At 40.8% G+C, this 27,278-nt stretch overlaps 3 protein-coding genes across 5 annotated transcripts; 1 reads left to right on the top strand and 2 right to left on the bottom strand.

The window, feature by feature from the left end:
- Positions 1–2,787: 2,787 nt before the first annotated feature.
- On the bottom strand, positions 2,788–13,367 carry zgc:162707 (UPF0524 protein C3orf70 homolog B). Its single transcript, XM_032530108.1, has 2 exons — positions 12,792–13,367; positions 2,788–5,259 (listed from the first exon to the last, which is right to left on the bottom strand). Exons 1-2 carry the CDS (start codon positions 12,973–12,975, stop codon positions 4,565–4,567), a joined length of 879 nt encoding a protein of 292 aa, XP_032385999.1. The 5' UTR covers positions 12,976–13,367; the 3' UTR covers positions 2,788–4,564.
- Positions 13,368–14,037: 670 nt separating this feature from the next.
- Positions 14,038–27,013, bottom strand: ehhadh (enoyl-CoA, hydratase/3-hydroxyacyl CoA dehydrogenase). 3 transcript variants are annotated; one of them, XM_032530093.1, is made up of 8 exons: positions 27,008–27,013; positions 22,512–22,611; positions 21,245–21,348; positions 20,343–20,512; positions 19,935–20,046; positions 19,191–19,295; positions 16,446–16,787; positions 14,038–15,999 (listed from the first exon to the last, which is right to left on the bottom strand). In XM_032530093.1, exons 2-8 carry the CDS (start codon positions 22,583–22,585, stop codon positions 14,747–14,749), a joined length of 2,160 nt encoding a protein of 719 aa, XP_032385984.1. In that variant the 5' UTR covers positions 22,586–22,611; positions 27,008–27,013; the 3' UTR covers positions 14,038–14,746. The 3 variants fall into 3 exon arrangements, with proteins under 3 accessions (XP_032385984.1, XP_032385983.1, XP_032385985.1); XM_032530092.1 differs by lacking the exon at positions 27,008–27,013 and having other exon boundaries at positions 22,512–22,775; XM_032530094.1 differs by lacking the exon at positions 27,008–27,013 and having other exon boundaries at positions 21,245–21,343; positions 22,512–22,662.
- Positions 22,925–27,016, top strand: tmem41aa (transmembrane protein 41aa). Its single transcript, XM_032530107.1, has 5 exons — positions 22,925–23,345; positions 24,558–24,708; positions 25,269–25,430; positions 25,712–25,850; positions 26,202–27,016. The coding sequence occupies exons 1-5, from the start codon at positions 23,176–23,178 to the stop codon at positions 26,420–26,422; spliced, it is 843 nt and encodes a 280-aa protein (XP_032385998.1). The 5' UTR covers positions 22,925–23,175; the 3' UTR covers positions 26,423–27,016.
- Positions 27,017–27,278: the final 262 nt, after the last annotated feature.

Here is a 27,278-nt window from a genome sequence, read left to right as displayed (position 1 = left end):
TACTTTCAAACAAAGCCCTGTCTATCCAGACTTAAACTTGAACCAGTTGTCTTTTGCAGGGAGTCATGCTCTGTTTGTAGAAGGAAAAAGTGCCCTAAATCCATTTTCAGGAATCAGGAAAAGTAATGAATATTTTACAGGTAGGGAGTGCAGAGCTGCACTCCAGGTGACACTTTGCTTTTATAGAGCTTATCAGAAACACATCACTCATTGAGCACTACCAAGGCAAAGCCGTGTGTCTGATTGTTTATCAGTAGCCTGTTGGTGGTCCTCTGTTACCAGCGCACTGGCTGCATCAGGCCAATCACAGGGACATTATGCTGTATATTGGACATATAAATGACCCTTTTGATGGAGTGCTGCTGCTGAAATTTGGCTCAGAATGCCTCAGATTAGAGACGGGCGATATGAGGAAGCTGTATGCCTGCAATGTAGTGCTGGTCCCCTGTAGGGAGCTGATATGGATTTTCATGAGGTGCACTGTCAAATTATAAATGATAGAAGAATGTTAACCCCTTAACTTCTGGTTTGAGTGGCTTTGAAGTTGAAAATTGTCACGCTTTTTGACCATATCACACAGAACTGTGTTTTGCATCAGCTTGTTCCAACTCTTCTTTTAAGGTTTACGACGTTTCTATGATGTAAATGAAAATGCTGTGCATCATTTTATAAACAGTTACAGAAAATGTTAATCCAATTCAAAATAAAGCTCTGTGAATTTAAATAAGGTATGGTTTCACAACATGCATTTATGACAGCATGTCATGTAATTACAAGGGGTTGTTTTGCCCAATATTCCTACACACCATGATGGTTAATTTTTTACTCTTACAGATGTCATTAATATGCCACTATTTAAAAACTTATCAATAACTGTTAACATTGTATCTATACACAAATGTACTGTTTACATTACAGTACCTTACACAATTAGTCAGCACAGTAATCCAAAATCATTGTCACTGTCGAGTGGTATTTGTGACATGGTTGTGTGCACAGTCAGGCCAAATTAAGGCGAAACAGGACAACACTTGCTACCTACAAATTGTACCATGTCTCTGGTGTCTAAAACCCAAACAACTTTTTAGAGAAAAGCATAATAAAAAAAGTATTTTAAATCATTTTAACAGCATGAAATTGTCAAAAACAAATACTTTAAGCTGGAATAGAAAGGACTTTAACTAAAGATAAATAAATAAAAGTGCAATATGGCCGGTTTTTGTTACGCAAGACCTGAGGCATGCCATCAAAAACATAAATGGTAAGCATTTTTAATAGTGTATTTTGTCATTATTAATTTGTCTGCATCTATTCCACCTATCTGCGTACACAAAATAAATAACAAATTCTCCATTAGAGACATTTTTTTGTTGATTCACTCTCCTCTTACTCAGGCGAGGCACTGCTGGTGCTCCATGTTTTCATTTTGTCACTTAAATGTCCTCTGAGTATTCGTGGCGTTTGCTCGTCTAAAAACTGGCCTCTGGAGAGAAAGTGCAATTGTATGAAATTAAAAGGCAACCTCCTGAGGAAGGTAATGTGTTTGTACATACATCAAGAGAAAGAATAAAGAGGAGCTGACAACATCTCTCTACAGCTTGTGTGACTTGTGCTGTGCCAACCCTGCTTGTAAAGCGGTCCTTAAACAAGGGCGTTTTTTGATTTGGCTGTTCCTTCCTGCGTGTGTGTGTGCATGTGTGTGTGTGTGTGAGAGAGAGAGAGAGAGAGAGAGAGAGAGAGAGAGAGAGAGAGAGTTGAGAGTTCTCCACTGCTCAAGGAGCCTGCAAATTGAATGACTTTGCTGGGAGGGATTAACACTAACTGTGATCTATCTCTTCATGAAATCTGTCAGGAGCTCTTTTTAAAATAATTTCAAAATGTTGAATTACATGCAACCCTGTGTGCCTATTCGCATGCACACACATTCAAACACACACACACACACACACACACACATACACACACACACACACACACACACACACACACACACACACAAGTCCATCCAAAGACTTTACATGTGCTTGCATCATCATCCTTTTAATTTAGCTTCCTCCGCCTAGCCCTGCAGTCCCTCAGAGCACTCCTACTTTCTTCTCCTCTCCCACTTGCACAGCCAGTAGCACACTTCTTCATCACCTAGCAGATTAATGAATGTACACTTATAAAACAAAAAAATTAACAATTCATCCCAGCCTTGTTTTTCTCTTTTTTTCTTTACAAATAATCGATAGATACAGTGAAGCGGGTAAAGAGAAACATGAAGAAATCTGGTCTCAAAGTCAAGGTGAAAAAGGCCCTTGCATGGTCTAGCTGGACTTTTGCTGGTGTGGATCAATACCAGGAAGCATGGGGGTCAGAGATGGAGTGGCTTAACTCTAACCTGTACTGCCATAATTGTATCTAATACTAAAATTGAGGCACAGGACATTTTAAAACCATCTCCACTATCACATCAGTGATACATTAAAAGCAAGTTTTTCTCTTGCTTTAATGTTATTTTTCTGTCGGAGCAGTGCAAGAAAGTAAAGGCTACATATGAGGGAATGTGAGAAAGAAACACAAAGCACATTTGTCAATACATTTCTGAGGAGAAAGAGCTAAAGTAATGGCTCAATTTAAGAGTATCCCTCACTTTGCTTTTCTATTCCACTCAATCTCTGAAGAGCATTAGTCCTCTGTGTGTCAGGTGGAGGAAGTTTGAGGGTTTTTCAAAGACGATTTAAACACTATTTTTGCAGAAAATGCCCCACACTGGCAACAAAAGACAAAACGAGGGAGAAAAAGTGTGAGTTTCATTAAGATTTATTCATATGAAAATAATATAACATTGATAGAACATAATATATGTTTTAAACTGCATGAAGCTGGACTGTGTTCGGTGTAATGTCAAGGGCTGTCCCTGCATACAAAAAAAAAGCATTTTAATTGATTGACAGATACAGGATTGGTTCACTCTTTGAATCACACATTTGTTAAATTGTTTTTTGACATGAGGGACTTCCGCAAATGAGTGCAGTCATGCAAAATTGTTTTTTTTTTAATCTAGTGTATCATTGCAGCACTACATATTTGTGAATATTTCAGTGTTTTTTTTACAGATAACTCTCCAGGAAACACAATAAAAAAAATGTTTTTTTAATTTTACTAACTGACTATTAAGAAGCTATCTCACCTTTTATATTTGAGTGCATTTCTTATAACATTATGTCCAACATCACAACACCTACCTCAGAATCCTATTCCATACTGTAATCTCTATGCATTAAGTGACATTTTTCTGCCCCATAGCACAACATTAGTTACATACTAGTCTAGCCTGCACACCTTCTGGGAAAGGTCCCCTTTCAGCTGGCCTCACAAGACATTTTCCCATCAAGCCCAAGAAGCCAATAGCAATGAAGGTTTACGTATTATTGTATACGTTTATATGTCTGTGTTAGATATAGTCCCTCTTCACTAGGTGTCTTGCCATTTTCTTTTTGACAATATGACTCCTACTTTTGTCACTGTAGCTCTGCCAGAGACACGTGCTATTTCATTTCTTGGCTGCTAATAGAAGTCAATACAAGTCATGTTTTTCTTAACGCCTTTTTCAGTCCACTGCAGTTCAGTCCAGCTTGACCAGAAAGGTTGGTCAGAACAATGTGTTAATGTCTGATAAATGGTTTCAAAAGAGTATCCTTGGCCCTCGCTGGCAGGTACAGTACAGGAATGTGCTTCTGCGTAATCCTTGATTGTCGAACACTGACCTACCTCTCGTGTTGGTGTCAGTAAAGTGCACACAAACTGTGGACCGGGAATCTTTTGATTAATGTGACAAAAGCAGGTGTGTCCCAGCAGTTCAGGGCCATCCAATTAACAGGTTACAAGGGTAATGTGCTTTAGGCTCATGAGAGGTAGCTGGCCTCGTAGATACATGTAATATGCTGAAGTGTCAGAATTACTTTTACGTGTGGGTGGAACCAATGACCAGAGAACAAGAAATGGAACGCTTATTTGCCACTTAAAATTTGAATTGGGATAAAGTTTGACTGCCAGATTGATGACTGGAGAACTCTTGAGAATTACTTAACTGCTCATCAGTATCAGGAAACCTATGTATACCACCTTAGTTCATACAAGATTTAGCTCCAGTAATATTTAGGAGAAAACTTGGAAAAAAGCTTTTCCTCTTATGGAAGTGCACCAACTATTGATTTGTTTTGTATTTTAGATTTTCACTGTATAAGTAGTATCACATACAGAAAGTCTATTTGGTCGTCTGTGAATATGCTTGATATTCTTGTGCTTTTCTCCTGTACAGTATTGTATTAAGTTCTAGAAATTCACTCCATGCAGGGGATGTGGACAAAGGCTGGGTGTGAGTGCAGACATATAGTCCTCGGCCACCTGCAGGAAAACATATTCAACTAACCAACCCAGCAAAGCCCTGCTGAAGCAATAGAGAGGGGTTTGTGTCCTATTGGTCTACGTAGAATAAATCCCCAAGTGTTATTCTCAATAAGTCTGCTCTGTAGCTCACACTCCCTCACACCTGGTGTCCATGTCGATGTTGTGTCAGTTACACAGTTGTTTCAATCTTTTCAATGATCTCTATCATTGACTTGGAAGGGGAGAGCAGAGAACAGTCGTCCTGATCCCAGAGGCTGCCAGGGCTGGAGTTCCCATCTGTGCTCAACTCGTCGTCCTCCTCCTCGCTCTCCTCCTCGCAGGACTCCAGGTAGTGCAGACCTAGCGCATTGATGCCAGAGTCCTCGGAGCTGGACGGAGAGGAGCAGTGGTCCATTTTGGGGCCTTTTATCTTATCCACGGGGGTAGGATGTTTGTGTTCACTGTACACCTGCTGGACCTGCTGGACCGGCTGCACAGGCGGAGTTGTGTGTTGGGCTGGCGGTGCAGGCTTCTCTGGTTGCCGTGGCTGAGAGGGGTTTCGGGACATCTGAGGTGTCACAGGAGCAGGTGTGGGAGAGGTAGGAGGTTGAGGTGGTTCTGGTAAGGGAGGTGGGGGGCGTTGCACATAGCACATCTTTCCGTTGATGCGTTTGACAATGTAGTCATCCACAAACAGATCCGCGATGACGCAGTACTTGGGTGACTCCAGGTGAGGCGGGGACTTAAAGCAGGGGGCAAGCTTCAGGAAGCGCTCAGCCAGAGAGACGGACAGGTCCATAGTGTTACTGTACTCTGTCCCAACAGCTGGCACGGTTGTGCTGGGCAGCTGGCACACATTGGTCATGGGTTGGTACACATACTTGCCTAAAGGGAAAAAAAAAAAGGAAATGCTTTGATTAACTCACTGTGCACTACCTGCTCAGCAGCAATCAGCAGACTGACACAGTTACAAGCTGGTGAACATAGTGAAGCATTTAGCTGAAGAGACAGATATTTTTGGAGTTAGAAACCAAAACAAAACTAAAAGTGTATAATATGTCAGTGTTGTGTTCACAGCTTGTTCCGCTGCTCCGAGGTGACAAAAAATCAACACTCGATGCAGGTTCAAATCAATGTGAAACTAGATAAATCTAAACTATGGCACCATGTGAAGACCTTTGGCAGGAATCCCCACAGCAGCATGAAAATGCACTCTGAAAACTGTAATTCATGTAAATAAGCTTTTGACACATTTTACAGCTCATTTTCCTCTGTCTCTGCATTAATTGTTCTGTTATGGTTTTGATATGAACCAAATAATTGTCTCCAAGAAAGCATTTTTGAGCATTTACATATCACAATTCCTCTCTTTTCTCTTCCTGTCAACTGGAATATATTTGATGACACTAAGGGGGCGTATAACTACCTAGCAATCAAATGTGAACCCTTCTCATCATTTAAAACCTTGACACTTGACCCTTAGCTCATGGGTTGTTGCAGCTAGCAGATAAATATAATAGTATTGTTAGTAATGAAAAAACAGCTTTGTTTTCAGCCAGTCTCGACTAAGGACAGAGTTTTATATAGTGTGTAGGAATATAGTGTGTCTGTGATAACTTATCATCTGTCCTTTCTAAAAGGTGGTAACAATTTTCACATCACAAAGCAATTTGTACTGCCAGAGGCAAAATACCTGCCTTTCCATTAACTGAGCAGTGGATCAGCAGCCAGAGTGTAACATAGTTTCCATTTCAGGCCTTCCAAAGCACTGCAGCAATCATTTTTTGACCCTAAGAAGCTGATTCAAGACTTGATTCAAAAATGAAAAAAATAACACATTGGATAAAGGCCATCCAACAACGGTGTGCTGATTTACACTATATTTCTAACATAATAATGGTGTAATATATCGTGTCACATAAATCCTTTATGAGATAAAGGCCATACATTTGTTCAGGAAAGTTTCCATATTTCCTACACACATTTTCTGACGCCTTCCATTTCAGTTATGCCTCCCATGTTGGCAGCTCAAATACTGGTGGTGTTTGTGCAAAATGACTGCTCCCAAATGTTACTCATTGTTTGCAGCCCACTGCCTCCAACTCTGAGCCGTGCTGCCTGAATAGTGCGGCTCAGATGTGTGTTTAACTGGCTCCCTGGAGAGAGGGAAGATGACAGGCCTACAGTACGCATCACTTCCTCTCACTGTGTCCTTGTCTTTTCTTTCACTGGCTGGGAGACTCATTCAATCAAAATCTGCTCCCAAGTTACATTGAAAACATCAAATTACTTCAAAGTAAGGAAGTGTCTCTGTTGAGAGTTTGCTGATGAGACATTTTTGCACCACACAATTATATTTTGTTCAATTAAATCTTTTTTTCTGTCCACGATAGTTAACTGTATTCGCATGACCACCTCATTATTTAAGGACAAAAAAACGGCGTCATCGACACATGTGAAGCAATAAAGAGTGGCTTGATGTCCGTAAACTTTGTAAACACTGTAAACACAGGAGCAAATGTGGATACAGACAAAAGGGGGAACAGTAGCCATCCTCTGTTTAATGAAAAACTCAATGGTCCATGTTCAGACTGAGACGAGCCCGTTCAGGCAGACACAATAGCGGCAACAAATGACAGCTAAAGCTGTAAAAGGCAATGTGTTGACATTTAGTTTATAGCATATTACATCTAATTGCATTCATCCATCTGGAGTTTGAAATACTAAAAGCAATACTGGGGGACAGACAGATGCATGGGTAGACAACAAAACAGACAGACATACTGTACGACGTAAACACAACACCAACACCAGTTGTCCAGTCTTGCAGAAGGAACACAGCCTGTCTGCAGATTTACAAGGTGTGTGTGCAGAATGCAGAATTAATTTGTATTAAAATAAAAATATCAATGTTTCCATCAGCCCCAGAGGACTGAACGTTATGTTATATGTGAGATTGATCTCACTTAGTCTGGCAACAAGGAGAAAAAGAGAATGTTCACATGTTAAGCAACACCATGCATTCTTAAACTGCAAAATGAAACTGAAGAAGTTTTTAAATTAACAATAAGACCTGTAGTCACATATTGGGGTGGGACGACGTGGGGTGGTGTATGGACACGGGGGGTGTGGGGGCGGGTACAGATGTAAAAATACATTTGAGTAAAATCAAGAGTTCATTAGGTTAACGAGACGCCGGAAGAAGAAGCAGCTCTGTCCTGATAAGTTACAGATTGCTCTCTGGCGGAGGGAGTAGAGCAGAGGATCTACAGTATGAGGAGCTCCAACTCCTCTGCTCCCCCCTGCCTCCATATTGCATGCCTTCTCCCCTCTCTCCAGGGCCTTTGTCTGGCCGACGGCAACACAGTCTGGTTTAATACAGGAGATAGTCTCTCTAAATAATGCAGCTTGTAGCTCCTCAATCTTGCACTCTCTCTCACAACGAGCTTTGGTATCCCTCCGTCCAAATTTCAGCTTCACGGTCGCTGTTAAGACTGCAACTGGAAGAAAATACTTGGAGAATGGGGTATTATTGTTAAAAAACTCAACATGTATTGATAGGCCTTGGCACGACTGTCTGACACAGATCCTAATGTTGGCTTATATCAAAGCCTCAGTGGAGGCTGAGTCATTAAAAAATCCCTCAGTTGTTTGAGCTAAAGCCAGAAGTCTTTATGTGCAACCTGAGCAGACCTTCTACTTCTATGCAACACACCAATTCAAAGCAGCATATTGGCAAAATCAGGTGAACAAAAAGCAATTATTTGAGCAGATTGTTTTTCATTTATCAACAGCTGCTGCACCCATTTGGCCAGTGGTTACGGTCCGCTCACACATCCGCTGCTCTTTGTGTTTAAATCTGTCCAACAAAGAGGCTGCTGCAGGGGCAACAAAGTCAGTTTCAGGTTTCAGCGATAGGGTAGAGTCTGACCCAGCATCATGTGAAACGCCTTTCCTATTTCCTGTTCCATACCTCCAGAAGCAAAAGGATTTTCCTGACTTGAAGCCAGTATAAAAAAAACACTGTTTAGTTTGCTACCATAATGAAAAAAAGCAACTCTCTGGAGTGTTTATCCTGTACATAGTGAATATGTTGCTTAATCGCTTTAAATGATAGGTTGAGATTTCTTCAAGTTTGTATTAATACAATACTTACATGCCCAAACACACTTGATAAAAATGTACTTTAAGCACAGTGATCTGCTCTGTTGATCTACAGTATCAGTAGGAAATAGGCATTTGAGCCACCGGCTCACAGGGCAGTGTGGCAGGGCAGTACCAGTGTGTCCCTGTAAGCCATGGCTGTGTGACAGTGAGCCAGCATGAACAATACCAGGACCCTGAAACTGAAGCAGCTAAATGGCCTTAAGCCGTCACTCATTTTATTAGTTACACCTGTGCTTTTGCTATTGTGGCATGTCTTCCTGCAAAAAGTGTTGTTCTCTCCATTTATGTATGATGAACATATTGTTATGACACCAGAAGTACCAATAGGATTTAACAGCATACATGGAAAATTGTGGATAAAGGTGAGGCTGTTCGCTGCCTTTTCAAAAGGCTGTTTGTCACTACAGTGAGGTAGCAGTCACCAAGAATGAACGAGACAACAATTAGGTGGGTGGATTTCTTTGAAAAAGTGACCTTGTTATACGCAAATATGCATTCTAAAGCTCAACTCAAAGCTATTACAAGACTTCAGTAGTCTAAGTTAGCCAAATCAATGTGGTTATCTTATAAAGTTACAGACTTTCTTGTACATAATTCCTTCTTTGTGTTTTCCCCTACTTTCTGAACTGTGTTGAGGGGATAGTAACATAAACAGGCAATGTGGTGTTGTATTAAAACAGACTTCTGCAATAATTCTTTCTAAACTTGTTCAACTTTTTAGTTAGCGTGGTTTCCAAATATGAACAATCAATCAAAAAAACATCCCCTCTGGCCAGTGCTAAGAATGTATCGAGCCTTTAATAATAGCAGAAGATTTTTAAGGTTCAGCACTGCGGCAAATTTTGAATTGGTCAGCAAATCGATCAATATAGGGAAGAGCTTTATCCAATAAGTCTCCATATTTCCCTTAAGAAGTAGATTCAAGCCCCAGCTGTGTGATGACAGATGAGATGAGAACGTCTGACAGAAAGATCCGCATTTCTTCTATCTACAACAACCGTACAAGTTGTAACATTTGTAACGTACAAAATTGAAGCTGGCAGAGAACGAGCAGACTGACAAGAGTGTTCAGGACTCATTAGGATCTGTTAGACTTTCTTAATGAGTAATTCCTTGCCCTGCCCTGTAATTGTAATCAGTTAGTAGAGGATAAAGAGAGAAAAATATGATTTAGACCAGGTGGTTCCAGCGTTGCTGTGAGCAGAAGCTCTCATCAGACATGACATATTGGCGGTGACACTAAATACAACTAATTACCACTAATGAGAGGCTTGGACTGATGTCACCAGCTGGGAACACTGCATCCACATACATCCAATTCCAGTTTCCCTCATTTTTTTAGCCAAAGGTTTCAAACAGCTACAACTAAGTAGAAACTACTAGAAGGCAGTCAAATCATCTTTTTTTTGGGTTGTTGCTGTAGCCTGCGAAGACGATAAGCGTCGGCGTCTGAGAGCAGAAACTGAGGAGGACAACCTAAAGGTGTTTACTTTGTAATGGCATGTAGGAAATAGGAGAAGCTAGTAATGAAGTCCCAGGTAATCACTGCTCCACAGGTAGGATAATGGAAATAATGTGTTTGAGAATTAAAATGCTGAGCCAAAGTCTTATTACACATTGACCTTTTGTATTTGTTTGCCTGGGAACCTATTAAAAATGTAATTAAAAAGGCAGACTAGCAAGGCTCCCTGTGGTGAATGCACAATTATAAGCCTCAGAACAAGTTCATACTCAAGGCGACAGTCATAGGCACATTTAAATTAAAACGTTATTAAGGCCTTACAACATTTTCACTCTTTTGCATCCAACGCTATGATGTATTAGCTAGAAAGAAGGGCGTGAGCCAGGGAGCACAGGCGGGCATTGCATACAGAAGCACACTGCTGTACTTTTCTCACCGGGTGCCCTGTTTCTGCCTGATTCAGCTGATTTATTCTCACTGTGGTGCATGAGTATCCAGCGAGGGGAACCTGCAAATTACAGCGGGAAGAGATGTGAGAAGAGAAGAGGGTGAGCAGCTCCATTAGGATGTGGCTGGTGCAGTCTTCTATAGCATGACAAGCCTGAATGAAATAATGGGGACAAAGTGCTCCATGTCAATTGTGCCACATAGTTTCTGCCAGAGTGATACATATTTCAAAGCAGAAAGGAGTAGCAAGTCTAAATGTTTACAAATAATGTAACACTAAACAGGCTTTGCTGAGCACCTCAAATCCCAGATGTGGCTCCTAATAAACATCGGAAAGAATTCCTCATTTTTCTGCCACATCAGATATTCCAAATAGCTTGGCTCATTCTGGATGGAGGCAAGCATCTAAATCCAATGATTACATGGCAAAGATTACAATGTGACTTGTGCAGTTGCACACTATAAGCCTCGACTGAGTGGTGCAGATTGGAGGGTGATTGTGTTTTACACTGATCTGAGGATTTTCAGAGCAGTCAGAGATGGGATGAATTAGGGCAGCACAAAGAGATGGACATCCTGTCAGGTTCAGACAGAGTTACAGCGGTTCTTCGGCAGTGTGGAAGTGTCACATCAAGACAGGTTCAAATGGAGAGAAAGTGTCTGAGGTACAGTACATGGGTGGTGAAAATGCACCAACACTCCTCAAAGTGAATGATAGGAGCTGCTGTCCTGTACTCTCTTACCAACATATATTGTGGTCCTACTATTGAGTTAAGTTGACATTATCAAATGTTTGGCTTGTAACTAAAGAATATCAGCCACTGAACTTAACCAACTGATTGACTTTCTCTGAACATGTGAGGATTTTGTGGCCATAGGTCGTACTTTAACAGTGCAATGCTAAATAATGACCTAATTCTTTTGAAAAAATTAATATTTCTTTTTAAAAAATTATTCGTTTTGAATAAAATGATATAATAAATGTTTCATATTTTCCATAAACCCCATGAAAAGTCCAAAACAGTGTGTTAATTAACCTTTTTAACATCCCTGCACTGTCTGTAGCACTCAGCCCCAAGCCCTTTCCTACCTACGAAGTTTGATTCACAACTACATAGTTTTCTTTTTAAAACAGGCTAGAAAGCATGACTCAAACAGGAATACATAGTGCATCTATTGGGGACTATTTTTAAGTTGTGAATTAATACATATTTGGTGCCCTAAAGACTATTTACCACACTTGGCTGGTGTGTGAAAATTGACGAAACGAATTGAGAAATTATGTGTTTAAAATGGTCTATGACACCGAGGATTAAGGTCCCATTTCAGGCTTTGGCTACACAGTCAATACTTGTTAGTAGAATCAATTCATTGTTGAATTTGGTCTTTGAGTCTGTTGACGTTAAGAAAAATATCACAAGACTTATTCTTTAAAGCAGAAATGAAAGTGATGACAAGTGTGACGTCATTGCGCATTTTCTAAGTATCTCCACAAACGGTGAAGTAAAGAAAGGCAGATTTAATTAAATGTATTTGATTTTATGATTGTTTTTCGTCTGTGTGCTCCTTTTGACTACATAATATACATGCACATGTTCTCTCGTATTGTGTAAGTCAGTAAAATGCATTCCTAACCAGGCTTGCATAGCTTAGTCGCAGGCCTGTACTTGGAGTTCAATACAAAGTGAATTAGAACACATGGGAATATGTAAGATTTAAGATTATTTTAGTAGTTTCCACTTCTTAATACCTTTAAACTTGAATTAGTTATCATTTACAGTAGATACATGCACTTACAGCAAAATCATTTAACATCGTTATAATCCGCCTTAACATAACATTAGAATTGACATCTAAAAATTCAATATACCATTCAATATGTATACCGATGGAATCTGTTTCAGTCACTACATTTTCATGGCCTGCTCTGAACTACAGTATACTACTATGGACTGACAGTTGGGTGTGCTTCTGAATTGTGCAGCCTCCATTGTTTAGACTATAAACTATCCATAGGGCGTCTGTTCGAAGGTGTCCGATAAAGGATGTCTTTAATGTGACACTAAGTTGGACATCGAGATTATTTCAAGGAAAAACAAACGTGTTTGGAAGTTTTATCAAAAGATGAATTACATCACTGGGGCAGTCACTCAAATCGCGTCAATATCGAGTTCACATCTGCTACATTTTGCCCTTTTCAGTCGAGACACAATGCGAGGTCTACAGAAACTGACACCACATTCACAACACGGCCATGAATAGCACACTTTGCCACCACGGTGACAGTCAAAAAATTCTGTTAATATACAGAAAGCTATTAAATCACATAAACCAAACTTACAGTGACACCAGCCCAAGTGGCAGCACCAGTGCAGCTTGAAGCACTTTCCGTGGCTGTGGGTAGCGCAGAGGGAGAGTCCATCACAAGGCAGGAAGTCTGGTCTCCCGGCGCAGCTCTTGGCCAAAGCCTGCGCCTCGTCCAATTTCTCATTCTTCTGACACTTCTGTGCTCGCGAGGCGGCCATGCCAACATTTCCTGAATCAAAAAAAGAAGAAGCTCCGAGTCCGAGTAAACTACAACATAACCGCGAGGGACCGAGCGGAGGTTTTACGGACCACGCAGCCCACGAAGCTTCTCAATTTGGAAGACAAACGCGAAAGGCGGTGCTGGATCTCCTTCCAGACGTCCAGAGCAGCTGGGTTAACGCTCTTTCAAAGGTAGGGGGGGGGGGGGGGGAGATCCTGTAAAAGTAGAAGAGCGTCAATTAGCTACGTGTAATGTCACATTCAAAGCCTCCCGTGGTCGTGATCCACACGTCTCTTTATCTTCCCGTCGCGTCACGAAGCTCCTCTGTGTGCTGGTGACGCCGTGAACAACGGCGCGCATCTGAACTTCATCACACAACGGGAGGAGTCCACAAACACAAAGCCAGCTGCTCTGCGCACTTCAAACACACATCCAGTCTTTCATCGGCCCCTCTAAAAGCTTCAAAACACCAGGGTCTGGATCTTAAAGAAATACCAATTCACCTCAATAGCTCATATTCACAAATAGGCTATATATATATAATCTGGGTAATATTTCATAAGCATGTAGATTCTTAAATCTTAAATCCAATTTTTAGGGTCATGCATTAACTTGCTTTGAAACAATGAAAAGTTCAGAAATAGTGTTCTTGCAGACAAAATGGAGCATCGTAGGCCTACTGTAAACCTAATCCAGCTGTTCAGTTTGGAGACTACATCCGCTAGATGGCAACCCCAACAACACCTAATCATTGCTGGGGCGTTGGATTTATTCGAGAGTGAGCCATTGATTTATACAAAAGCAGTTAAGCGCTGTGTGTCTCCCTCAGCTCTGCTCTGTCACCGCTGCAGCTGAGTCAGCAGAAAAAACAGAAACCCGAGACGAATGCGAGAAGAACGTTTGACCGATGAAACAAATTAAATAAAGGGCCACAAGCCGTTGGTTGGATACACTCATGGTAAGGTTAAAAAGCCAAACAATTGCTTAAGTTAATACTATACATTGTGTTCCAGCTGCACACACATATGACAGTATAAATCACACAAAAAAAATCAATACATGACTTTATAACAGATCTTTTATTGAGGTATTAGATGGTGATAGATGACATTGTGTACATACAGTAAAAAGTGTACCAACATTAATTAAGCATATGAATAGGAAATATAGGAAAATAAGTCAAAGCATCTCTTTGGCATGCAGATGTTGCAATTCTGAATGGGATTTATCACATTTTGGAGCAAAAAAAAAAAACAAATATTACAAAGTTTGTTGATCACATCAATATTTCAGTAAGCCTTTCTTTTTAATTCTGCACTAATCTGAATTACCATTTTATTGGTTACGTCTTTACAATTTAATTCGATACAATAGTATTTTGACCACCTGCCACTTACATACATGAGGAAGACAAAATACTAGAAAAAAATTATACAATAGATACAGTATATTGCAAGCTGAATCAACATCCCTGATACAGTGTCAACAACAAAAACTCTATACGCTTCACAAAGATAGGAGCTATCTAATATCATTTCATTGTTCATTTGTACCTAATGCACTGGTAACTCAGTGTACTGTAGGCCCACATCCAGAGACATTATGATTATAAATTACAAAAACCGCCTCTTACAGTATCATCCATAATCACAACATACATTAAAAAATCAGCATTATTATTATATATAGCACAGTCCTTTTTCTTTTTATTAAAGTATAAGACTCATTATTAAAGTGAACATAGAGATTAAGGCTGATATACTTGAGATTTAAAGTTGGCTTTGGCGTTTCTTGATGACTTCCCCCCACCTTTGGATAGGTGGACTGCCACTGGCCACGAGCCTCCTGAGGAGGCTGCAGGGCTGCAGGTAGGGCACATCAGGGTGGACCTGCTGGTAGTGCTCCAGCCTCTCTAGGACCTTTGCCAGCCCTACCATGCTGGCATAGAACATGGGACCTCCACGGTGCCTGGGCCAGCCGTAGCCAAACACATAGATGACATCGATGTCTTCAGGTCCTGCAGCAATTCCATCCTCCAAGATGCGAAAGCCCTCGTTGATCAGGGCATAGAGGCAGCGCTCCAGCACCTCCTGGTGGTCTATGCTGCGTGGCACTAGGCCATGCCGGGCTCGGTACTCCACAAGAAAGCTGTGCAGCCAGGGGTCAGACCTGGCAACCCGACTGCCGGGTTTGTCATACTGGTACCAGCCCTGGCCTGTTTTTTGGCCAAACCGTCCCTGCTCACAGAGCAAGTCTCCCAGGGGGCTGTACCTGCTGCCTTGTCGGATTCTAGCTGATTGCCCCGATGCCATGTCAGGCTCCACCAGCTCCTCTCTCTTCCTGATTCTCCAGCCTACGTCTAGCCCAGAGAGGTCTGACATTCTGAACACGCCCATGGGAAAACCAAACTCCTCCAGCGCTTGATCTACCAACTCAGGTGTAGCTCCCTCCTCTAACAAGAAGAAAGCTTGTTGGAGGTATGGCATCAGCATGCGGTTCCCCACAAAGCCCCGGCAGTTGCCAACTGCCACACTCACTTTGCCCATTTTCTTTCCTAGTTGCATGGCTGTGGCCACAGCTTGAGGAGAGGACCGTGGTCCATACACCACCTCCAACAGCTTCATGACATGGGCTGGTGCAAAGAAGTGCATCCCAACCACCAGCTCCGGGTTGGGCATTTCAGAGGCTAGTTTGTCCACATCTAGTGCAGAAGTATTGGTGCACAGCAAAGTGCCTGGTTTACAAACCGCAGACAGCTGGTGGAAGACGTCAGTCTTCAGGGCCATGTCCTCAAACACAGCCTCGATGACCAGGTTGACATCTGCTACAGCCTGGATGTTTTGGCTGTAACTGATCCTATCAAGCCTAGGAGCAACCCCATGTCTCTTAGCACCTCGCTCCAACATGCCAGATACTGCCTGCTTTGCCTCCATCAACTGCTTCTCCTGGGTCTCCACGGCGACCACAGACAAACCTGTCTGAGCCAGGGCCACTGTTATGCCTCTCCCCATGGTGCCAAGACCTTTGTGGACAAAATCCCATGGTGACTACATAAATATAACCTCAGAATCATCAGTGACATATCACAGACATTTATGACCGATCGAAAACAGTATAAACAGTAATACAATGGATGTATAAATCACAGAAAATCCTTTTTTCATGCACTCTACACAATACTAGACTGTAAATAGCTTTAGCCTGGGAGCATGACGTTTTTCCAAAGTCTGCAATTTTAATGCACAAGCTGCTGAGCTTCACATATCCAGATTGTCAAACATCCAATCCTCCCTGCAGAGAAGACAGAATTCATCCACTCTCAACCAAAATATACTGTAATTGAGGGCTTAGTTTCCATAGGCAACATGACTTTGGAGATTCCGCACAGATAGCTTAATGAGTCAATGTGCATGTGCTTATTGAAAGCTTAGACAAATAGCAATAAAAATAAAAAAACGAAGCTCTTACCGATGACAGCTGCTTTATGTACGGGCCTAGGCTTGCTGGTCTCCCAGCAGGCTCCACTGGGCATCCTCCACCTGCCAACCGCTCTCTGAGCAAAGAAACAGTACTGCTGGGCACGGGTCTGGCCTGAAGTGAAGAGAGTGGCCATCAGCTCTTGCTCTCGCTCCATACCCTTAGTATACGGCAGGGTGGCTGCCGCCCGCACTGCCTGGACACATGCAACTGGTGCTATAGCTCCACGGGCACTCTGACGCACCTTCTGCATCACACCCTCAAACAGAGCATCGAAATCAGGCGGAAGTGGACACGGATAAGTACTTATACGACGAGCATCAAGTGACTGACCTGAAATAGAAACATGGAAGAAACAAATCAAAGATTTACTCTCGAGTAACATTTTTTGTACATGTACACCTGCATTATTTTATTTTATTATTTGAATAGCGCTTTTCCACTTCTTTTTCTGTCAGCCAGCACTCAGGCTGGGCACAATTGGCCATTCAATTACTAGAAAACCCAGTAAAAGAGTGATTTGACAGACCAATTCCAACAAAAGTGGAGGGGCTTCAGCATGAATGCATAATACCGATCTGAAACTAAAAGAAAAGAAAAACTATATTTGGTTCTGGGCAAAATAGTTGGTAAATTTCCAGAGCAAAGGGGGGGAACGCTGAATTTTTGTGATTCTCAGGCCTGAGAGCAACAGGACAATCCTGGAGCAATTTTGCATGTGAAACTACATGAGAAGAGTTAATATTGGAGCCTAAAAACTTTACAACACAAAAGTTCCTGTCTGTAGTGATTGAAGCCTGCGAAAAATGAGAGGGAAGAGAAGAAGGCCACTCGGCTAAAACCTTGTTAAAAGCATCTTAATTCCCATTCCTGTCTCCTCTGACATGATTACATGAGACAGCAGACAGAATCCTTCACAGCTCCAATGAATATACTCAGCCGTGGGTCTGGGCCAGAAACTGGGTCACCATGGCAAAGCTTAAAGGGACAGCAGTCACATCTGATCTGTTATTTCCACTTAGTCCAATAACTAACAATTTTGTCTAATAAAGGCAGTCTCAATATATCACAGTGGAATGAATGGTAAAGGTCATTTCGGGTCAGCAAAAAGTACTTTCTGGAATGTCAATGACATGCTGTGTGGCAGTGGAATGTGATTCCAATGTACTTTAGGAGGGCATTATTGCAGCGGTTAATCTGTAAATGGTTGAGCTGTGTCGATGGATTTGTTGTGCAGCAAGTGGAAAGCCTGGTCATCCTGACAGATGTAGCGGGCAGATGTTGCAACTACTGGGGTACAAAAGATAATCTCGTCACCAGCAGAGACTTGAATCTGTGTGTGTGGGTTGTGTGTTTGAGTGTGCATAAATATAAACCCATGCGCCAGCTTTACTGCTTTGTAGTGTTGTATGGTTGCATGTATGGATGTGATGGACTAAATCTATTCTGTGTTGGTTGACTCACCAGCCGTGCATCTCAATGACACAAACATTCACGCGTTTTGTTTGTAAATTTAGACACACATTTCCTGTCCCAATTTAACACCGCCGCTAATCAACTCAAGAATGGAGTATCTGTTAAAGTCTCCACAGATTTCAGTCCTATCACATCTCCCATCTTGCACGCTTCTCTATCTCTCTCTGGCTTCTCTATCTGACTCATTTTAAAGCCTCAGTATTGCTAACAACACTCACTTTCTCACAAAACCATTTGTAAGAAGACTGCAATCATCTTTTGAAATGTTTTACACGCAATCCTGAAGACTTACTATTGACATTTTGCAGACGTAGCGAGACTGTTTGCTGAAGGCGGAGCATTAGGCACAAACTAACAGGTTTCATACGGACTTTAATATCTTAGGGAATGAGCTGTTGTAGTAAAGTAAGCAAGCAACTAGAATGGATCAACGGAAGTACATTTGCAGAATAAAGCCTGACATCTGGCACGTGATGTCAGAACTTCAAGCTAGAAAACTACACACTGAAAATGGCAAGTTTTGAAGACCAGCACGCCCGTGGGCGCACACATGGGCACAGGTGCAATAAGACAATAAAGTGTATTTAATTTCAAAGTATTCCTTTCAAATAAAAAAAAAATGTATATAAATATGGCTGTTTTTGAACTGTTTTGAACAAAAAAGTCATCCTCTACACAACAGCAGCTGTGGAACATTTAAAACATGTCACAATCAATCTTAAATGTTTCATTTTTTAATTTTAATTTTTAATTTTTTTATCACGCAGCACATGGCAAATCGGAATGGGTCACCCTTCACACAGACATGAAATACAAGAAATCATTTATTAATGATTTACAATAAATCCTTCCTGGTAAACTTTAGGGACGCGGCACACTTTAGCAATCCATTCAGTGTGAGTGATGAGTGTGATTCACGTGCACAGAGAAATCCTCATCCTCCTGAATGACTGGCAAGGGCCCATTATTAATAGTCTAGGAAGGTTTGTCCCTTTCCGCCCTTCTGAATAATACAGCAAATGCAGTGAAGACATCAGAGCAAATCTGACAGAGCCATGAAACATTTAGGGTGTCTGTGGTGGTGGATCCACTTGCCGTGTAGTCTGCTTCCTTTGACTTCCACAAACCTACATGTCGACACTTCTTGATGTCGGACTTGCCAAAAATAACTGCTCTGGGGAGGAGTTTTTCTTCCTTCCACTGAGTTAATTTTAAAACTAGTGAAGATTGAGTGAATGTTATGCCAGCGGGCATCCTCACCTGCAACACTCAGAGAAAACTTCACAGCGACATCCACAGCATTGTGATCAGTAACCTGATCCACTATGCCAAGTTGAAGTGCCTGAGCGGCAGTCACGTGGCGCCCTGTGGGAGACATGAAGGGCATCAAAGGTCTATCCGGATGACATGTGACATTTCAAATTATTACTACATAAGGAATAACGAGCCGTCCAGGCATTCAATATACCAGCAAAATGTTAGATTCTGACATTTATTAAACAATGGAACAAAAGGAGTCTTGAAAAAGATGAAAAAAAAAATAATCACAGTTTGCCTTAATCCTAGAATTTGTTAAGAAAATTTCAGAACAGAGCAGCGAATCACAGAAAAGGCTTCTCTGGCAGTGAGCATGGTAAAACTAAACACCTACTGATCTCTGCTGGTCATCAGAGTAAACTACCAATCTTTAAACAGCAGCTGCACTCTTGTGCACAACGTTTATGTACAATCAACAGATCAGTCAATGTTAATAGTAGATTTTAAGAACTACAATATGTAGGGACATCTGCATGTTGCGTTATCTGCGTGTTAATCTTTAACCACAACTAAATTAAAAAAAAAATATGTTGGTGCACAAACAAAAACCTGTTTAGAAAAAATGACCAAGATATATGGTGACTTCTTCAGTTTTGATACTTTGTATCTGGTTTGGTAGTTTAAATACAGTCTTAATTTCTACTACTAACTCTGTAATAGTGAGGCAGGTTAATCTGTCTTTGCTACCTGTGGTGATGAGGTTTAAGGCCGCTGGGACCCCTATGAGCCTTGGCAGACGCTGAGTTCCCCCTGCAGCTGGCAGCAGACCCAGAGTCACCTCTGGAAGCCCCAGTCTGGCCTGAAAGGACAAAAAAATGGATGGGTTTTTATGAAATTAACAGACACAGTGTTCTCTGGCCAGTTCATGGACTATTACATGGCCTAGAAGGGTAAAAAGCCTTATTTTACACCACTAAATGAAACCATCTAAAACATGTGTCATGGTCAAACAAGGCTGTGTTTCAGTCTGAACTTATTTATAATGACTCTTGAAACAACAAAAACAAAAATAAGACAACACTGTCAGTTAGACACTGATGCAGCTTGACACTGACCTTAGAGAGACAGAGAGAGAGATCTGAAGCATGAACTAACTTTAGAGTGTGCGATTCGATAATGACAGCCAAGTGCCAACTCAAGGCCTCCACCTAAAGCGATTCCCTCTATGGCCGCCACCACCGGCTTGTTCGCAGCCTCGATGGCGTCGATCATCGGTACCAGTGGCGGTCCAGACATGTTTGTACCAAACTCCTTGATGTCAGCTCCTGTTATGCAAAATGAAATTGATGCTGTTATCCAGGGGGGTTAAACAGTCAGTAAACATCACTGTAATATTAAGTGCATCTTATTCCACGAAGATGTTTGATTCTGGATGTCTTCATTGAGGGAGTCAACAAATACTAGGAGGGCTTGTATAAATAATTTGTAATAGTTCATGTTTATTTCACACACTTGCACTTTTTATTTAATAATGATTAATTTTTGATTTTGTAATATTTGTCATGTGAATCCTGCTCTCATCACCAACATTTATATGAAACAAGGGTAGTAATATCCTCTCTTGTTTCTTCCCTCCATGGTTGTTTCCAGGCTGAAGTGTATCGCACAAATCCTAAAACTAATTATTACATTTTTTTTATTATGTTAAAATCTGTAAAAAGTTTGAAGGTAGTAAAGTAAAATACCATGTTTATATATTTTGATGTGCTTTGAATGTACTATATACTGATGTTCCAGTTAATTCCAATTTAAGATTTCTAGCTGGTGTAGCATTCATGTCTTTTATGAATTTCTTTTCTTAACTTCAACAGCCCTTGGTCCCTTGCTGAGGAGATGGGGGACTCATTTATTGTAGATTATAAAAAAATCACTGAAAAGAAGAAATCAAGTGTGTGATGGGAACATCTGGAAGTTAGAATGAAAATGACTGATGTGGGGCTGTGCCACCATTGTGAAGTTACAAGAAATAGAAAAAAAAAAAAAAAAAGTTCATATACCTCCACAGAAGTTTCCATTCTGGCCACAGATGACCACAGACTTCACATTTTGGTCACTGAGTGCTCTCTCCACCATGTCAACGATGCCCTGCCTCACCGCTGCACTGTATAAAACAGACAATTTTATGTGGTACTGGATGTATAGTACAATATTGCTGAAGTTTACCTTTTAGTTATGCTGTAAACTGTTATTAGCTAGGCTTAAGTGTCAATACAGACCCTTATGTTACAGTCCTTCTTCCAAAACATAATGTGCAATATTTAAAATATAAAATACATTTAATGTGGTTATATGTTTCAGTAAAATGTAGCAGTATAGTGGCCTAAATAGCGAGGCGGGCAGGATAAATCTTTGTGAGAAAAGTGCCCCTCCCCTATTGCCACAACTGGGATGCCTTTGAGCAAGGCTGTTTAACCCCTATAGTCTCACATTGCCAGACCTTACTCCATATCGCTGCGGAGTAGTTAAACCCTAACTGCTGCAGTAGATCATTGACCAGCAGATCAGGCTCTGTGTGTTTGTGCAATACCCATTATGCTTTCATGGCAATAGCATAATATTACAAGTGAAGTGCTGCATTCAAAATTCTTAAAAAGTATTATCAGCAAAATGTACTCAACGTTAAAGTACTCACTATGCAGCAGATTGGACCATGTCAGTTATTATTGTCTCTGATTTATTTCAATGTAAGCAGCATAATTGGAGCAGGTCGAGATCGAGCTAATTTTAAATACCTAGCTACTTACTGTACAACAATGTATATTTTATAAAGCCATTACAGATTTTTTTTTATATAATATCTACAAAATCTACAAATCTACAAAGTAACTGCTGTCAAGTACTGGAATAAAAAGTATAGTATTTTTCTCAGAATTTCATGTACTATTTCCATGTAAATAACATGAAAATAGTACAGTTCTTAAACAAATGTACCACCATAGACTAACAGCTAAGCTATGGCTTTTACGTTCTAACATTGATTTATGTAAAAAGACGTTGCTCTGACGCCACCATCTGGCAAACAAACACAACGGTAGCTATACAATATATTTAAAATCTTGTGCTGATAAATCAGGGTTAGTCATTCTCTTTCGCACACACGTTTGTGCCCACCTTATAACGTGCAAGTTTAGGATAGCTAACGTTAGCATCCCCCAACATATGCAGTAAATTGTCTTACCACACCACAGCATAAAAACACGCATGTGAACATTATGGATCATGTGTTAAAGATGTTCTGCAGCCTTGTTTTGGACTTCAGCTCACCTAAGTGCGTTGACAGGCGGATTCTGAAGAGTAATCAAGCCAACAAACCCCGAAACACGAGTATATTGGGCCATCGAGCCTTTTGACCAAAAGCTACAAGCTAACGCACTTATTTTTGGTGCGCGGACTGAACTTTGAAACTTCACTCCTGACGGCAAGACTACATCAGCTATCGTTATCACACATCAATGTTTTTGCCAAGCGGTCTTCTTCGTCGCCTCTTTTTCTTGTTTCTACTGGTGGTTGATGGCAACGACTCGGAACATTAACGCCCCCATCTGGACCCGATCAGAAAACAGAATTCTCTCCATGTATTGTTTCCTTCTTTTAATGACGTACCGTTAACTTCGCTATCTTGACGTGGCATGCAATTATAAAACAATAATGTATTACATTTGAATTCAAATATTGTAATAACCCCAAGTCTGTCGAGCAAACAGCGGTTAACTAACTTGACATTGTAGGTGTTATTCGACATGACCGAAGATGGCAGTAACGCAACACCATGGATACCAGCTGCCGTTAAACCCGATTTAATATCGAAGAAAAAGAAGAAGGAGAAGAAGAAGAAGAGAGGAGGAAGACGCAGACGCACACGCTGAGGTTGGCCATTATTTCTCTCAACAACAAGTGAATCCGTGTCCTGGCTGACCAAGTGACGAATATGCGTTCACTTGTCGGACTAATCGCGGTTGTTGCTGCAGCCAGCCTGTACCTGTACTCACTGTCCCTGTACCTGCCTGCGGCCCCGCGGCGACGTCCTCTTCCAACTGCCGAGAGAAAACATGTGGAGACGGTGGTGTCCACTGACAGCCCCGAAGAACCCAGCAGCAGGTGACTGACGGTGGCGTTAGTAGCTTTTAGATATAGATATTATATGTATAAACAAAGTATCTCTCTGCAATATTAAAGAGGTATTTGACTGTAACGCTACTATCACTAACGCTATCTAATGTTATCATGCTCCCATCTCTTCCCAGTCTCTTCATACTCACTCACTCACTCACTCACTCACTCACTCACTCACCCACCATAGTAATAATGATGATAATAATAATGATGATGATAATAATAATAATACAGTGCTGACAACTCGGAACTTGAAAATTTCCGACATCTTACCAGAAAAAGTATATAGAAGCATAAAAGTGCCGTAAAATGAAATGTATAATAGCGTCTCTTACCTCGTCATTTTCGTCCTCTGTTTCGTTTGACTTGTCTATGCAGCTTCCGATTCCGATTTAAGGGAAACTTGTAGACTACATTGGACCAGGTCAAGATCCAAAACTACTATACCTAGACTTGTCATATCTGGACTAAATTATCCCAGAGAGGCTCAAGATTCTTAAAACAGTTTAACATTTGTGAAAATGTTATTCTATTTGTGAAATTGCAATAAAGGAATATGTTACTGTTTTTTCATATGTAGGCCACATTGGTCCAGATCCAAAGCCATACCTAGACTTGTCAAATTTGAACTAATTTATCCCAGAGAGGCTGAAGTTTTCCCAAATATGAAACTGTGTTTTTAATCGTTTGCTTCTCTGGGATAATTTAGTTTAGATTTGACAAGTCTAGGTACAATAGTTTTGGATCTGGTCCTGGTTTAATAATATGGTCTACAAGTTTCCCTTAAATCTCCCCTTAACTCGGAAGCTGCGAATTGGATGCCAACTTCAGCGTAGAGTTCCTTGGGTTTAACGTTAGCGCGTACTCGGCCATACAATATCAACAACGATTTGTATTTTGCTCTAAAGTATACCTAAACGATTAATTGATTATCAGATGGCTTGCTTTTTCATTTTCTGGCAATCTACTGATCAACTAGTTTCATCAAGTAAACAACATGAGAACTAAACACAATAATACTTATTACTGTTATTAATTCATTTTAAACCAGTTCAAAATGCTGAATATATATTTTGTATTTGTTACCAGCTATATTGCATATATTACTGATTACAATTATATAATTTGTCCATATTTCCCTGTGTCTATTCATGGAGGAAGATTGCATGGTGCGACTAGCTGTTGATGTTCTTGCAGGTTGAAGTTCCCCTCAGATCTGGAGGAGCTGAGGGAACTGGCAGAGCTCCTGCAGTTTTACAAGGCAGAGCACACTGGATATGTCCTGCTACTCTTCTGTAGTGCATATCTCTACAAGCAGTCCTTTGCCATTCCCGGATCCTCATTCCTGGTAAAGTAAAAAATCGTTTTAAATGTTTTCTGTAGTGATGCTGGATAACAAGGCAGACATTGTGAACAAGACAAAAACAGTGCATGTTGACATGTCTAATGTTGAATAATGTATTTTCAATTATGATTAAAGCAATGTGTTTGAAATTCATGGGTAAGAATTAGTCACAGTATTTCTTTGGTAGAAAAACGACACATGGATTTAATTTTGATCCCCCCCTAAAAAAATGACATTTCTGGAAGATGTAAAAGAAATAAGGGTTGCATGCATGATGTACTTTAAGGGAAAATGAAAAGGCTGGGGTTCTTCTTTAAAAACACTCCACAGAGGGTATTCAGCTACCTCAAACAGGTGGGGGACCTCAACCTCAACCACACCCCCCCTGTTGGTTAAAGCGACACCAACATTACACTTACACTTTAAAACGGTTGGTTCACAGAGTATTTCTCTCCTTTCAAAGAAAAAGATACAGTAAATGTGCATGTCAGAGCTGGTCGTTACGCACCCATATTGATGTTGTCTAGTAGTAAACCAGGCCATCTCCACTTGTCATTGTGCAGAACATTTTAGCAGGAGCTATATTTGGACCATATCAAGGACTGCTGCTTGTCTCTGTGCTCACCACTGTGGGGTCCACCATGTGCTACCTCCTGTCCCAGGCCTTTGGAAAGCGCTACATTGTTACCCTCTTCCCTGATAAAGTCTCCATGCTACAGAGGAAGGTAAGTCTGTGAATGTAATTCATCATGATGGTTACATTGTGCCGAAATTAAAAGAGTATAGAAAATGAATGTACTTGTACCTAAAAACGTTTTTTTCTGGGTCCCAATGAAAACTTACCATTGTGATTCTTTTGTAAAATGTGACTCTTATTTGTTTTATTACAGTATCAGAAAGCAATGTGACATAACATTTACACCCAAAAGAGAATTCACAAAAAAGAAACATGCATCTACGGTACCTTGGTAGATTCTAACATCTCGTTTAACATCTCATCTCCCAGGTCGGGGAGAACCAGGACTGTTTGCTCTTCTTTCTGCTCTTCCTGAGATTCTTTCCCATGACTCCCAACTGGTTTCTGAACATGTCTGCCCCTATTGTTAACATCCCCATCACCTTCTTCTTCTGCTCAGTCTTCATTGGTAAGCACCCATGGATCAACTGATTGACAGCTAGTTAGATTGACAACACACGCATTCATCATTTTGTTCGTCATGTACTCAGGAAGCTCAACACTAAATCAAAACAGATCATTTTCCATTCTTGGATTTTCCCCCACATAGATAATAACACTACGCCTAAATCTAACACCTAAAGGCCACTCTAATGGTTGTTTTTAGGTTGCATGCTACTTAATATAACCAGTCATATTCGGCCCTCTGTTAAATCATTAGTTTCATCTTATTAAGTATTTCCCTTAACACTGCAAATAAAGCTTCATGTAATCATGTCTAACTACCGATTTGTTCTTGATCTGCCATCTGCTTTCACAGGCCTCCTGCCGTATAACTTCATCTGTGTACAGACAGGAGTCATGTTGTCTGAGGTGGCGTCGCTGGATGACTTGTTCTCCTGGGAGAAGTTGCTGCAGCTGCTGACCATCGCCTGCATGGCTCTGCTGCCCGGCGCCCTCATCCGCCGCTTCAGTCAGAAGCGTCTCAAACTGGATGTCCAACCGCAGAATGGGCTCATCACAGATAAGAAGGTCCAGTGATTTGGTCTGGGAATTATTTTGTTCCCTGGTGCTTTAATGCCATCTGGCCTCAAGAGTGAATGTATGAAGAGAAACGTTGCCTATACAAGTGTAAAGGTTTCTTTTATCTGGGGTCCTTTACTGTTCTGCAGCCATCTGGAGATGGAGAGCTTTTAGGGAAAAATAAGACTGGCACAGTGGGTTTTGATGCCAAGTTTTTTATGTGACCACAACTTTGTTTGGGCACCGTATGTACTGTATATAGATATGTGAATGTATAGAAATCATATGGAGGGAAGGAATTTAAAGAGACTTTGCTCTTGCACTGTTATTATACAGTATTACGAGTTCTGCTTCACTGGAACAGCTAGTGTTTTAAGTGCCTGTCACGCAGTGAAAGACTTTGAAACTTCTACCTCCAACATGGACTTGTGGAAAAGTACATGTAATAGCCTACTCATGTTTGATGGTTAAGATGCTTGTTTTTGGGATTGTGATGTAAATTATTTTGATATGTAACTGAAATGCGTATCTTGTTTGACAATCACATTTTGCAATTTATAAATTTTAATACACTGTATTAGACAGTTTTTACTTTTTTTAAACTTTGAACTCTGTTTTTCAAATTGTGTAATTCGGCCACCGTCTTTTTCAGTAACCAATTGAATTATATCATGGTTTTTTTATATCATGGTTTTTTTATATCATGGTTTTTGTGACTAAATATCATGATATCTAATCAGCAAGATTCTTATGTGAAAGGGAAGGTGCAGCATAATTAGGCAGTGGGAGGTCTCTGTTAAATCAATTAATATTACTTCCTTTGCTGCTTCTTTTCATGGTCTGTGTGTCAAGGGTCCAACGCTGCACAAAGTGT

Source organism: Etheostoma spectabile, chromosome 11 (genome assembly GCF_008692095.1).
Source record: "Etheostoma spectabile isolate EspeVRDwgs_2016 chromosome 11, UIUC_Espe_1.0, whole genome shotgun sequence".
Taxonomy (NCBI): Eukaryota; Metazoa; Chordata; class Actinopteri; order Perciformes; family Percidae; genus Etheostoma; species Etheostoma spectabile.
This window is presented reverse-complemented; position numbering and strand designations above follow the sequence as displayed.